Raw genomic sequence first — 13784 nt, 5'->3', positions numbered from 1 at the left:
AGTTTTTACTCCCACCTGTTGAAGGTTCCCCTAAACTCGTCTGACAATTTGGTTTCTAGAAAATAAGCACTCTTGACTGTGTAGTTTCCTCTTTCTGACCCAACCCAAATCCTCTTGTCACTTGCCCCTCTCCTAGTGATAGGTATGGAATAGATTAGCTTGGCTTCTTCTTCATTGAAGATTGATTCCACCAGGTCTATCTTCCAAGAGCTACTATCTTTATCAATCAAAACATCCACTCTGGTCTCAATGTCCAAAGTGTTGATAGGAGTCTAAACTTGGAAGTCACAGGTCTTCAAAGCCACTTATCCTTCCAGATTCTAATGCCACTTTCATTACCCACCCTCTAAACCAACCCCTCCTTTAGAAGGCCCAAGCTTGACAGAGGCTCCTCCTAATGAAAGAGGAAGCTCCTTTCATCTTGGCATCCATTACATCACAGTTTGGAAAGTATTTTTGTTTGAAAATTCAAGAGACCAGTGAGTGTAGATCTTTTATCATTCTCCACATTTGTTTTGCTAGTAAAGCTCTATTGAACCAGTAAAGATCCCTAAACCCCAAACCCCCCTTGATTTTTAACTGAGCCCATGTACTTCCAAGTTTTCCAATGGATCCCTTTAACATCCTCTACATGACACTACCAAAACCTGGCCAAGAGCATTTCAATTTCTTTTAAAAGCAAAACTGGCATCTTGAACATACTCATGGAATAGGCTAGGATTGCCTATAGCACACTCTTAATTAGCACTTCCTTCCCTGCTGAAGATAGAAATTTGGTTTTCCAGCTATTGATTCTTTTTCAAATCTTCTCCTTTAAGCTTCTAAAGGTGTCATATTTTGATCTTCCTAATAAAATAAGGAGGTCAAGGTATTTGTTGTAATTATTACACCTGGATCCATTCACTTGCTCAAAATGAAGTCCTTGGTCACATTCTTTAGACTCTGCTTCCCTTGCACTTAGTATTAATCATAGATATATTGTGTTGATACCCAAGAAGAGAAATTTTGAGAGATTACTAACCATCGGCCTTTTAGTTTGTGTAATATAATTTATAAAATCATTGCAAAGGTGCTTGCTAATAGATTGAAGTCAATCTTATCTCATGTTATTTCGGCAAAGAAGACTATATCTTTGATTTGCTTAAGAATTTTGTTTTTTCAAAAAAAAAAAAAAACAAAAACAAAAGATTGGGGACAGAACCTACTGTAACAAGTCCGATGATTCAACGTTGGGCCACATCGGAAAAAGAACAGTTAAGCCCAATTTCTTTGTTTGAATAACGAAGGCAAGGCCCTCAAACTTGCCATTCATTCATTCTCTTCCTTCTTTTATTATTTTCCTTTTATTTTCCATTTGAACCAGACACCAAAATTACGGAAGCGATACACTATGGCGACTGACTCGGATGACTCGTCCATCCCCTTCCCAAACAAGTGTCGCAAAACCCTATCCTCGACCTCCAAGTCGAAAATCCAAGACAACCCCAATCACTCTCATTTCGAAGCTCAAGAACAGCTACAATGGACTGCCAATGCCAATTCCAGTTCCCCTTGCATGATCTGCTTATCCGACAGTGCCACATCAATCAGAGGCATAATCGATTGCTGCGACCATCACTTCTGCTTTCTTTGCATCATGGAGTGGGCAAAGATCGAATCCCGTTGCCCCATATGCAAGCGGAGGTTTAGCACCATTCATAGGCCGTTCAAGGACGGTGTCTTTTACCGTGAACGCGTCGTCAGGTCCCAGTCCGTGACCAGGTGAGGGAAATTTCGGTATTTCATTATATGCTTCTGTCATGGGTTTTGAGTTTTGTGATGGGTTCTCTTTGCTTTTGTTTCTCTTGGATGCGAACGTATTAATTTTAGTGTATTTATTTATTGGGCTTTTTTACGCCTCTCTCTTTAATACGTTAGTAAATGTTTTTCTTAGAGCTTTAGCTGGTAAGGTATCGAATAGAGCGATTTGGAATGACGCGAGTTAAATTATTTGTGGTTTGCACACTTCTGCTATCTGTTTGTGAGTTTTCTTCTGGGAGATTGTTACTATATGGGCCTGATTATTTATTTGTGTGTAATTGAATTTTTACTAATTATAGCTTATCCCAAAAGAAATAAAGATGCTCTATCTGATTTTGGTTCCGGGTGAGCCTTAATAGAATTACATCTGAAAAGACACTAGGGCATGTTTATGGAATAAGAAACCAAATGAAAGAGATTGAGAAATCAATGAAGATTATTAAACTAGTGTTAAGATTATTACCACTGTTATTTTAGCTTATGAATTAACACTTCAAACTAATCAAGGTAGTATTTTCTTTGCTTAATTATTGGTTACTTTTTTTATTACTAAGCGAGAAAATTAAATATTTTTGCCCATACGATTTTTTCAAATTAGGCTTATTACTAGATGAACCATATCGCTGATATTTATCTCCTAAAAAGAAATGAGAGTTAGCAAAAGTAAAAGAAGACGTGTACATAAACTCGATGTAAAGTGCTCTAAGAGATGGGCTTGACTTTGTTCCCTTTTGGAGAGTTGTTAGTATTTATCAATTTGGCTCTGGTGAGCCTTGGGGCATGCTTGGGGAGTGAGATAAGATGACAATTTTGTAAGTAGTAATGAGATAGTTTGGGTTTTGGGAAAAGAGAGAGAAAATGTTGAATAAAAATATTATAAAGTTAAAATATTGTTATAATATAATTTTGTTTGATATTATTTTTGTTTGTGGATTTAAAAAAGTTAAATTTCTTTTTAAAAAAGTTTGGAAAAGTTGTAATGATTAGTTTGGAAGAGTTGTAATGATTAGTCTGAAAGTATTTGTATTTGAGTGATGTTTGGGAAGGAGATGAGCTGAGATGATAATTTTGGGATGGAAACTTTTTCCAAACAAGCCTTAGTAGAACTCCAGTTTATGAAATGACATTAGAGCATAGTTGCTAGATTTTATACAAGGATAGATAATTAATTTTCCGCAATTCTTTGTGAATCAAAGGTATTTCACTGATTTATTTAGGATTTTAGAGTTTAAATGAAATGAGATGAAAATTCTATGAATAGTAGTGAAATGGTATGTTAATAGTATTGAAATGATTTGAGTTAAGATGTTTTATTGCGTTTTGGGAAATGAGAGATAAAAAGTTGAAAAAAATATTATAAAATTAAAAAATTGTTTGAATATAACTTTTTAATATTATTTTTGTTTTGAAATTTGAAAAAGCTATATGTTTTTTTGTGTTTTATTTGGAAGTTTGGGAAAGTTGTAAAATGATTAGGTAATAATTAGATGAAAATTTAAAATTAAAAAGTGTTTTGTATTTGAGTGATTCTCGGGAAAGAAATTTTGAGAAGTTTTGAGATAACTCATTTCACTTCCCAAACATGGCCTAAGTCTTTATTTGGGCTCATTTAGGTTCTTTGGCTTCCTTATTGGCATCGGGTATCTAGGAGCAGTGTCCCGACTAATCCTAGGGGTACATAGGCCCTCAGTAAGGAGTTTTTTGCAAGTGCACTTCAGGTAATTGAATGGAAAAATTCACCAGTCCGATGGTCCTAGAGATTGTTTGTACCTAAGGGGATTTGAACCGTAAACCTATGGGGAGAATACCCCCAAACCCAAAGCCTTTATCAGTTGAGCCAACCCCTAGGGGTTATCTAGGATCTTATCTTTATTTTGGCATTCTAATGTATGTGGTGAATGTTCTCAATGAATTTTAGTAATTTTGATTAATGAAGCATTGAGTGATTTGCGTTTTGAGGCAAGAGTATTGTAGCGCTCCTCTCTCTCTCTCTCTCTCTCTCTCTCTCTCTCTCTCTCTCTCTCTCACACACACACACACACACACACACACACACACACACGCACGCACGCATGTGCACGCGCAATGAAAGGGTTAAGATTATTACCACTAAGTACCCATTTGGATTTGAGTTTGAAAGTTTGAAAAGTACTTTTAACAAGTTAAAAGCTATTTTGAAGAAAAAACATGTTTGGTAAATTTATAAAAGAAATTTTAAGCGCATAGAAAAGGTTGAACACTCTCGTTTTTGAAAAGCTCCAAATTAAAGCTTTATTGAAAAGCTTGTGCTAAGATTATGCGAGATGCTAATAACAATCGTAACAACTTCAAAGAAAATTTATTCAAATTAAGCTTATTATTGTATGAACCACATCATTGAGATTGACCCCAAGAAGGAAATGGCAGTTTGTGAGAGTAAAAGAAAATAGGTGCAAAGACTCAATGAGAAGTGCTATAACAGAACAGATGGGCTTGACTTTGTTCCTTTATTAAGAGTTCTCAGTATTTATCAAATGTGTTTGTATCTAATTCCAGTTTATATATGTCAATATATTTGTATCACATTTCCGCAGACTTAGATATTGGTTTGCACTTGATTGGAATGTAATCAGGACCTCAGGTCACAAAAGGTATCACAAGTTAAACCTGTTGTTTTCTTTTACCTGGAGTGAGGTTATCCTGACTATTATGTGTAGGGAGATTTTAATTATCTTATCTATTATATGCCATCTTTCCACATACAACTTAGCTTGAGTTGAATCTCCCATACCAATTTATGCTTGTTTTGTAGATTTACACTCCTTATGGAAACACAACAGCTGGGCCTTCTGATCCTTTTTCACAAGTTCTATGTAGCATATGCCATCAAACGACAGATGACAATCTTCTATTACTTTGTGATCTTTGTGATTCGGCTTCTCATACATACTGTGTAGGCTTGGGTTTTACCGTTCCTGAAGGTGATTGGTTTTGCCATGACTGTACCGTCTGTAGAACACAACTTGTCAATAGGGAAATGCATGCTGATAGTGACAATGGAAAAGTAATACCAACTCCTGAGGAGCATGTTACCATCTTTAATATCGTAAGAGAACCAAATAGCCCAGCAGTTGCCAGAAAGGCCACAAGATCTTCAAATCTAAACCTGCTGTCACCTCTTGTTGCCCCAGATAGGGGAAACAGTGTTGTAGTGGAAGTAAATGGCCCTGCTGCAAGAACACTTCAGAATGTTACTGATGGAACAACCCAGTCAGGTGCAAGAACATTGCAACGTTGTCGTCACGTGCACAGTCATATCCAGGCACTTCGTGAAAATTGGCATGCCTTCCGTAATGGGTCATTGAGCTTCTCTTCCCTTTCATCTAAACCTGGCTGCGGGAGTGGCCAAAAATCGAACATCAGGGCAGTATTGCATGAAAGATCGGATCAACAAAATTCATCATCTTCCACAAGTTGTCAGCAATTGACGACTGAGGCTAGTTTTCCTGGAAGTTCTGGGCACGACAGAAGCTCGCATGACATTGATAAGGCATGGAAAATGTTGTTTAAAGCAAAGTCCATACAGCATACTCTTGAAAAGCCCAGTTGTACTAATCAGGTTTCAAAACTTCATTCCAGCACAGGAAAAGCTGCAAAAGATGCACCCAGTATTAGTTCAACTTTTCATTCATTCAATTTGGAGCCGGGGATGTTGGAAGAATTGCTATGAAGAAGCATTATGATTGTTATTCTCTTGAAAAAGATATAGGAAATTGTCAATCTGGTAAGGTAAAAAAGCAGAAGCATAGTAGTGTCACTACTAAAGAAACTGTAGAATCTAGTGAGAGTGAGGGTGTCGCAGCAACGCATTCCCTAGCATCTTTCAAATCTTCGTTCTCTAGAAATAAATGGTCAGGTATTCAAGGTAATGTCTGTGGTAAAAATGGGTCAAGACTGTTACAGGGATATGTAAATGGAGCCTTATTAAATTTCACCAACAAGGACAATGAATCTACTTGTTCGATGAGTTTGGTTGGATCAATGCCAAGAGTTGCTGATTCACCATATGTTAAAACAGAGCTCAATACATCTGTGCCTGGTGAGGTAGATTTTCCGAATGAGAGAGTTAGATCTGGAAAGGATCTTACTAAAAGCAATGCAGTTAAAGATGATGAAGCCAAAAGTGAGATTCGATCTCTTGTCAAGCTCAACTTGAAGCTCCTAAGCAGAGACAAAAAGTTGGGTATGATTATCTTCGAACTTAGTTTTCTATCTATATGTTTTACTGTTACTGTATATTCATTTATGGTAGAGTTGGTAGGTGATTATGGGGTTAGTCAATTCAAATTTATTTAAATTTTATCAGGAAAAAGTATACTTTTCACCTTCAAACTATCAGGGCTTTTGCATTTTGCATCACAAACCTACTAAAACCTTTACAACATCATCACACTACCAAAGACTGCAGCTTTGGATCCTCATTGACATAGTACTATCTTGACAATCGGATCTTAAAGAGGGTGCAAAGTGTCAGTTTTTGGTAATTTAAGGGTGCAAATGTGTCGATTTGGGTAGTTTGGTGCAAAGGATGTATTTATCTCATTTTATTATCATTCAAAGGCGTAGGTACTATTGAAGTGCAGGTTTCTTTTTATAATATCTTAAATCTTTTAGTAATTGTGAAACATATTGGATTGGTGATTTGGATACACTTGATCTTCTTCCTAGGGTTGTCCTTGTAACCCTGATGCAAGATTCTTGGTATTGGGAGCCTAGTTAATGATCTTCGACCTCTTTCGTAATACTAATGTTTAGGATATGACCGTTTTCTTTGTTATAAATTTGGTACACCTTATCATAGTTGAACAACTGACCCACCCTATGAGCACTGCCCCTTGACCAACGCCTTGTTTATGTGACTTTCTCTTGTTTATTAGTTTTGTTTAGATGCATCTGAAGCACTTTTCAATACATTAGACAAAAAGATATTTGTGACTTGAATGCCGGAGATTTAAGGAAATTGTTTATGCAGGAGTTCATGCTTTTAAGGATATTGCAAGGCTTGCCACTCATACTATCTTGGCCGCATGTGGTTTAGAGCACCGTATGTCTGGGGTTACCCCCTTCCCGTGCTCAGTGTGCAGCCACACTGAACATATTCAGCAGCTCCACAAGTCCACTCTAATGCCTAATTCTTGCCGAGAATGCTTTTGTATCTTTGTAAAGGATGTTGTTAACTCCGTTATGTTGCAGAAAGTCAGTTGTATTGAATCAAACTGAGGTATGCTTTAAAAGGGTTATTGCTGGGCCATTCTTTTTAAGTTATAAATTGTTTTTCTCTCGTGAAAGCAGTATATATTGTTGATTTATCATACAGTTCATATTGCGAGCAAGTATATATATTGACTCAGCAGAATTTGTGTTATGCCCGTTTGTTCTTAAATTGGTCTTTTATTGATGTTCTTTTTTCTTTAGCTACGTTCTTCATTTCAGATTTTGCTTTTCCCAATTCGATTTGTTAATGTGGCACTTTTGAAAGGACTTCGTGTCTAGAACTTTTTTTTTTTTTGATAAGTACTTCATGTCTAGAACCTAACTTTTCGTATCAACAAGTGTGACTGAGGATAACAAATTTTCTTGTTTTTGGGGGTTGTTTTTCATGGCAGTTATTCAGCATGCGGAAAGCAAGACTACCCTATCCTTTTAATACCCAATTACAGAAGTATGCTTCATATCCTTCTGCAATTTCCTCCCATTTTAGAGATTATTCTACTTGTTTTGTACTGATTCAAGGAAGAGAATAACTTTTCACCCGTGCTTCTTATAAGCTTCATTTATCGAAGATCAATAGTGTAGTACCACGTAAGAGCTACAATTTTAAACCTGAAAGCTGCGCTGCAAGGGATTTATTACGACCCTTATAAAAGTCACCTTGGGACAAGCCGTGACACTGTCCTTGGGAGGCAAATACAGCACCTTGGCTAGCCCACAAGCACACCTTGGCTCGTGGGGTGACACACACGGGGTGCCCAACATGCATGCGCGCCTTGGCCCGCGCAGTGGCACACATGGGTCGCCCAGCATGCGGAGTAGAGGGGCTAGTGAGAGCTTGCTTACGCGCACAACCTGGCGCCGCACGCCCATGCGCACCATGGTGGGCCGCGTGGCCCTTGCAAGCACCCATGCACTGCAAGGCCTTGCGCGGCACTTCCAGCCCACTCGGCCACACTTCAACAGGGATAGTGGCATGCCATCCAGCGCACGGCTCTAGCCCGTGCCTTGCAGAGCAGGTCAGTGGCATGCCCACCAAGCATGCTATCCAGCGCACGGCTCCTGCCCGTGTCTTGCAGGGCAGGTCAGTGGCATGCCATCTCGCGCATGGCTCAAGCCATGCCTTGCAGACTCAGTGTCTAAGCCACCAGCAACAGACATGCCATCCAGCGCATGGCTCCAGCCATGCCTTGCAGACTCAGCGCCTAGGCCACCAGCCTAGGCCATGCCGCACGCACACAGGGCTCACCACCAGCAGGCCTTGCATGGCACCATGCCATGCCCACCAGCAGGCCCTTGCATGGCACCATGCCATGCTCATCCGCAAGCCATGTTGTGACACCTAGCCATGGACCAGACTGAAGGCCACCATGCACCATCCTAGCCCACCATGGGCTCATGCATGTCTGGGTCAACTTGGCCCGCCACTATGTTATTTCCTTTCATTTATGTTATTTTATTTTATTTATTTCTAATGGGCCTTTTGGGGGTTTCCAAGTTGTAACTCTTATATATAGGACCCTTAGCTCCTTCATTTCATATCTTTGGATAATTGGCTTAAGAGAGCTTTGTTTTGGAGATCATCTATTTCGGTGCTTAGCACTTGGGCTCTTTCGGGTGCAATTCGTGAATCCCTAAGGAGAGAATTACACTTTACAATTCGTGAATAAGTGTGATTCAATCTATCAATCATATTGTTTTTGTCATTCAATCTCATTTCTTCCATCTACTTTATATTGTTATTGTTATTTTGTGTGCATTGTTCTTGAGCGTTCTTCATTTTCTTCAAAGTTCTTCATATTGTTCTTCAGTGTTCTTCATATTGTTCTTGAGTGTTCTTAGTTGTTCTTCTAAGTTCTTCATATTGTTCTTGAATGTTCTTAGTTGTTTTTCAAAGTTCTTCATATTGTTCTTGAGTGTTCTTAGTTGTTTTTCAAAGTTCTTCATATTGTTCTTGAGTGTTCTTAGTTGTTTCTTCAGAGTTCTTCATATTGTTCTTGAGAGTTCTTTGTGTTCTTGAGTGTTCTTTTGTTCTTGAGTGTTCAGTGTTTGTTCTTAGTGTTGATTATTCGTTTGTCTCATTTGATCCATCCAAGCACTTAGTGCCAACTGTTTGCCCATTTCCATCACTCCATACACCCATTTTTGTCCAAACACTTAACCACACCATACCCAAGCGGTCATATTGACCACCATTGTTTAAGAACCAAGCAAGAGAGGAACAAGGATCTGGTCATCACAGGACCACCATTGGCGTGGAGGACTTATTGTCTAGGGACTTGATTGGGGTCCCTAATAGATTTGCTTTTCTGTCGTGACACCCCCTCCCTAGTTCCCCTCTCTCTCCCTTTTCCTCGAACCAAAACCCCCCCTCCTTTCTCTCTATCTCTACGTTTGTCCCAGGTCTCTCTGTCTCTCTCTCTCTCTCAAGACAGGTAGATCATCTGAATCAGATTTATTGGCATTTTTCGAGAGGGAATCCAAGTCTTCAGGTGAAGAGAAGATCCTCAGGAGGCATTCTAAATCTGATTTAGAATTGTTGAGCAAGGGAGCGAAACATCCCTTCTATGAAGAAGAGAAATAAGCTCTATAGGAAGGAACTTGCGCTTGCTTTTCTTCTACTCACTGCATCTGTCAGCTCTCTCTAATCGGCACATAGATTTCATTTCTATTTCTTGCTGTTGCAAGGGTTGTCTTTCCTGGTTGTGAGTGTGGATTTAATTGGAGAGCAACTGAGGTAAAATGGAAATATATTGAATATACTGAAATTAAAAAGCAAAAATGGAAATTTTCATATATTTATTGTTGTAGTTTATTATTCTTATCATGCTTAAAGTCTTCTGCTTTACAAACCTCCGAAAGGAATTTGTTGGCATTCTTTATTAAAAAATAGCTGTTGGGATGTGAAAGACTAAACTAATAAAGTAATTTGGTTAAATTGAAAGCAAATGATGATCTAGAAAACAAGTGAGATAGATTATGGAAGTGAAAGATGCATATCCTAAAAGGATAAAATGATCAGGAAAATAGATTCAAACAGTTGATAGATTAGTATGGACTCTAGACTCTTTTCTGCATGAAAAAAATTTCACTGCACTAAACCAAGGACCATTATCTTGCAAGTTGGTAAAGGGGAGATCGAAAGAAAAGGGGAGATCGGGTTCGACGGAGTGCTGAGTGAAAGTAGGAAGGGGGAGAGAGAGAGAGAGAGAGAGAGAGAGAGAGAGAGAGAGAGAGAGAGAGAGAGAGAGAGAGAGAGAGAGAGGAGTAGTTCGGTTTAATTCTCTACATTGCATCGAAACCCAATCCTTGATGAACCCCTTACATGGCAACTCCCTATTCATCTCCAATAATAGCTCATTATAGGAGACATGCCCAAAGCGTTTCACTTCAAGGAACTCTCAAGCCTATAAATTCAAGGAATACTCAAGTTACATCTGTGTTTATATTTTAAAAAGAACTTGTTACTGATCATTCATTTATTATGGTGGCATAACTCATGTCAACACATTTCTAATTGGGTTTGGTGTATATACCATTTGAAAAAACCCGTAATACTCATGCCACATGTGAGCCTATATTTTAAAAGAGAAGTATTGGATTTACACATAAATTTTACAATGATAAATTTACAAATTGGTATGGTTTGACGTGATATGTTAAATTACAACTCTCTTTTTATTATGAAGGAGATATGATGTATGATATCAAGCACATAAGTTTGTAAACTTACTGAAAAAGCAGTGGTTCTACCCAACACTACACCTAGAGGGGGGTGAATAGGTATAATCCAATTTTTATGGCCTTTTAAAAATTAGACAAATAAGCAGTTAATAAATGAATCAAATAACACAAATAATCAACACATGATTTTGATCACGGAGTGGAAACTCATTTGAAGAATATCTTCAAAATCTAAAACCACTCCGGATGTAAGACACCACCTCAAATCCACTATAGAAATTTTAGTTTGTTATAATCAATTTAGAGACACTCACAAAACCTTTGCAGTAGCTAAATTTGGCTTGCAACACCATGAGTGACCCACTTGATCTCTACACGCATGTAGTGTCGGAACTCCGACCTTCCTATAGCTTCCCACGAGAACCTCTTGATCTCTGCATCAACGGCAGCTCTGGACTCTTCCAGCCAATAAAAATGTCCACTTCAATGGACTCAAGTAAGAGTTGATTTTGAATGTGTTGTGGTGGAGAAATGTTTATCCAAGAGAGAATCAACCAAATGGGGGAGAGTTTGCTCTAAGAAGTTCTTTGAGGCCCTTAGGGTTTTTGCTCTGATTTTCCACACCAAGAACAGAAGTTAAGCTGTTCTATTTATAGTTCCCATCAAATGAGGCGTTTCAAAACCCTACATTGTAAGAGATCTGGAACATTGGTTCGAGCGAAGTGTCGAGCAAAGGTCGAGCGAGACAATCTGCCTAAGTTCGCTCGAGCGACATGTTGAGCGAGTATCGAGCGGTCGACTCTGCCTGAGTTCGCTCGAGCTCAGTGTCGAGCGACACACTCTGCCTAGGTTTGCTCGAGCTCAGTGTCGAGCAAGGGTTGAGCTGTTGAATCTACCTGAATTCACTCGAGCTCAGTGTCAAGCGAGGGTTGAGCGGTTGAATCTGCCTGAGTTCGCTCGAGCTGTATGTCGAGCGAGGGTCGAGCGGTGCTGTCTGCCCAAGTTCGCTCGAACGCTCCGTTGAGCGAGGGTCAAGCGAAGTCACTTTCTTTGACCAATCTTCAAGCCTTTCTGCAACAACACTTGTTACAACACTATTTTACATAGGTTTTCACAAGAATATGCCAATACGCTCATTTTTCCCTCAACAATCTCTCCTTTTGGCATTTCTGTGACAAAACCTCTAACCTATACATATGACTTAATCTTAGCACACCCAACTAGATCCATATTCTTGATTTGGTGAAATATTTCTGCACACGCTTAGCAAACGGTTAAACATACCCATTCACACATGCACAAAAACATATTTGCAATTCTCAAATCATAATTCATGAACAGTCATGTTAAGTACAGGTTTTAGAAAAGAAATATTTCATTAAGCAACAAATCAGAGATTGAGTTCAACAAACATTAGTCAAACAACAGCAGCTAACAAGAGATATAATTCAACAGACATAACCAAAAGCTGCTGTTCCCCCAAAAAAAATGTGTTAGTACAAGTAACACTCCACACTCCCCCTGAGTTAATACTATGTACTACTCCCCCTCAACAATATCTCCCCCTTTTTGTCACAAGAGGCCAAGGGTCTCAATCATCACCATCGGCATCCTCATCATCCTCATTGAGCTGCCTCTCGATGTCGTTGAAGCGTTGAGTCACAAGTTGCTACAGGTTATCAATTTTCACATCAAGGCTGTGAACCGTGGTGTCAAGGCGGGCTAGATACTCAAGTACCTGCTGAAGACTGGGCTCCGACGAATTGGGGGCTGAGGAGGATGGCTGAGAGCTGGATGGGGCCAAGGTAGACAGCTGAGAAATAGATGGTCGGGAGCTCGAAGGCTAAGAGGAGGGAGCGGGAGGGTGCTCAACACGGAGAGGGTGTGGAGTTGTGTGAGCACGACTCAGCTGGACCGTCCTACGACCAATAGGAGTCTTAAGTGCAATTCTAGACTCTTGAGGATGTAAAGCAACAGACTGGGAGAGAGCCAGTCAGGTGATTAGACACGGTAAGGGCAAACCAGTCCGTGTTTTGGAGGACCGATACGCCTCAATAATAACCCGACACAAAAAACTTCCTAGATCAATGGAGACACCATTGATCAAGGCATACAGCAGAAGGGCACGGTCAAGACCCACATCACTATTATGACCAGTAGGATCTAAGTTCGTAAGAACAATCCTATTGAGAATGAGGTAATCAGGAGTAAAACGAGCAGTTGAAATAGGGGTTGTCCCTTCCCAACTACTAGGCCGACCACAAAGACAACTAGCAATGACTTGTGGACTGGGAGGAGATGTCCATGAGTAAGGAAACTCAAGATAGGACACACGAGGGGCATTTAGCAGAGTCGCTATCATGCCCGGAGTTACTCGGAAAACAACGTTTAGGAGATTGACTTCAAACGAGTCATCAACAGACACGTCATGAATGTTGGAGTAAAACTCCCTAACCAACTCCATAGAAGGAGTGGGATGACTAATGGTCAATGCCTGCCACTGACGAGACTCAAAAATGCGGGGAATGATAGTCTCGATAAGCTCACCTAAGGGCACTTCAAGCTCGATTATGGGAGTACGATGCGAGAAGTTCTGAGAATACAACTCCTGAGCTCGGGCACTATGGAAGTGAGCTTGAGCTGGTGCAGGGGGGTTTTGGCGAGGACGAACACGTCAAGACATGGTTGCGGCTGTAGACATAGTCCAAGACATTAGACAAGGCTAAGGCAATGCAAAGACGTGATGAATGCATGCATGCTGACACAACAATGCCAACCAACAATGCTGACACAACAATGCCAACCAACAATGCAAAGACGTGATGAATGCATGCCCTATGCCACTCTTCATTTTTCAAAACAATGATAAATGCCTAGTCCAAAGTGTCCCATATGCATGCCAATGCCAACTCATGTGAATGACCAACATGCATGCTAATGCCAACCATTTGCAAGCCAACACCACTTCTAAACTAAAATACCCTCAAACCCAATGCAAGCTTAGTTAAACGATGTCTCAATCCTAGGATAGACATGAAAAAGATATGAGG

General features: G+C 39.7%; 1 protein-coding gene across 2 annotated transcripts; it reads left to right on the top strand.

Annotated features, from left to right (window-relative positions):
• Positions 1–1320: 1320 nt before the first annotated feature.
• Positions 1321–8756, top strand: LOC122297814. Of its 2 annotated transcripts, XM_043108011.1 has the most exons (4): positions 1321–1761; positions 4592–6022; positions 6812–7060; positions 7446–8756. In XM_043108011.1, the coding sequence occupies exons 2-3, from the start codon at positions 5506–5508 to the stop codon at positions 7057–7059; spliced, it is 765 nt and encodes a 254-aa protein (XP_042963945.1). In that variant the 5' UTR covers positions 1321–1761; positions 4592–5505; the 3' UTR covers position 7060; positions 7446–8756. The 2 variants fall into 2 exon arrangements, with proteins under 2 accessions (XP_042963945.1, XP_042963946.1); XM_043108012.1 differs by lacking the exon at positions 7446–8756 and having other exon boundaries at positions 6812–7204.
• Positions 8757–13784: the final 5028 nt, after the last annotated feature.

This window comes from Carya illinoinensis, chromosome 15, assembly GCF_018687715.1.
Source record: "Carya illinoinensis cultivar Pawnee chromosome 15, C.illinoinensisPawnee_v1, whole genome shotgun sequence".
NCBI classification, from domain to species: Eukaryota; Viridiplantae; Streptophyta; class Magnoliopsida; order Fagales; family Juglandaceae; genus Carya; species Carya illinoinensis.
This window is presented reverse-complemented; position numbering and strand designations above follow the sequence as displayed.

Excerpts from the sequence above, each read along its gene's own strand:
- LOC122297814 (XM_043108011.1), top strand. The coding sequence starts at position 5,506 with ATGAAGAAGCATTATGATTGTTATTCTCTTGAAAAAGATATAGGAAAT. Across the intron at positions 6,023-6,811 it reads AAGCAGAGACAAAAAGTTGG|GAGTTCATGCTTTTAAGGAT; the intron begins GTATGATTATCT and ends TTGTTTATGCAG.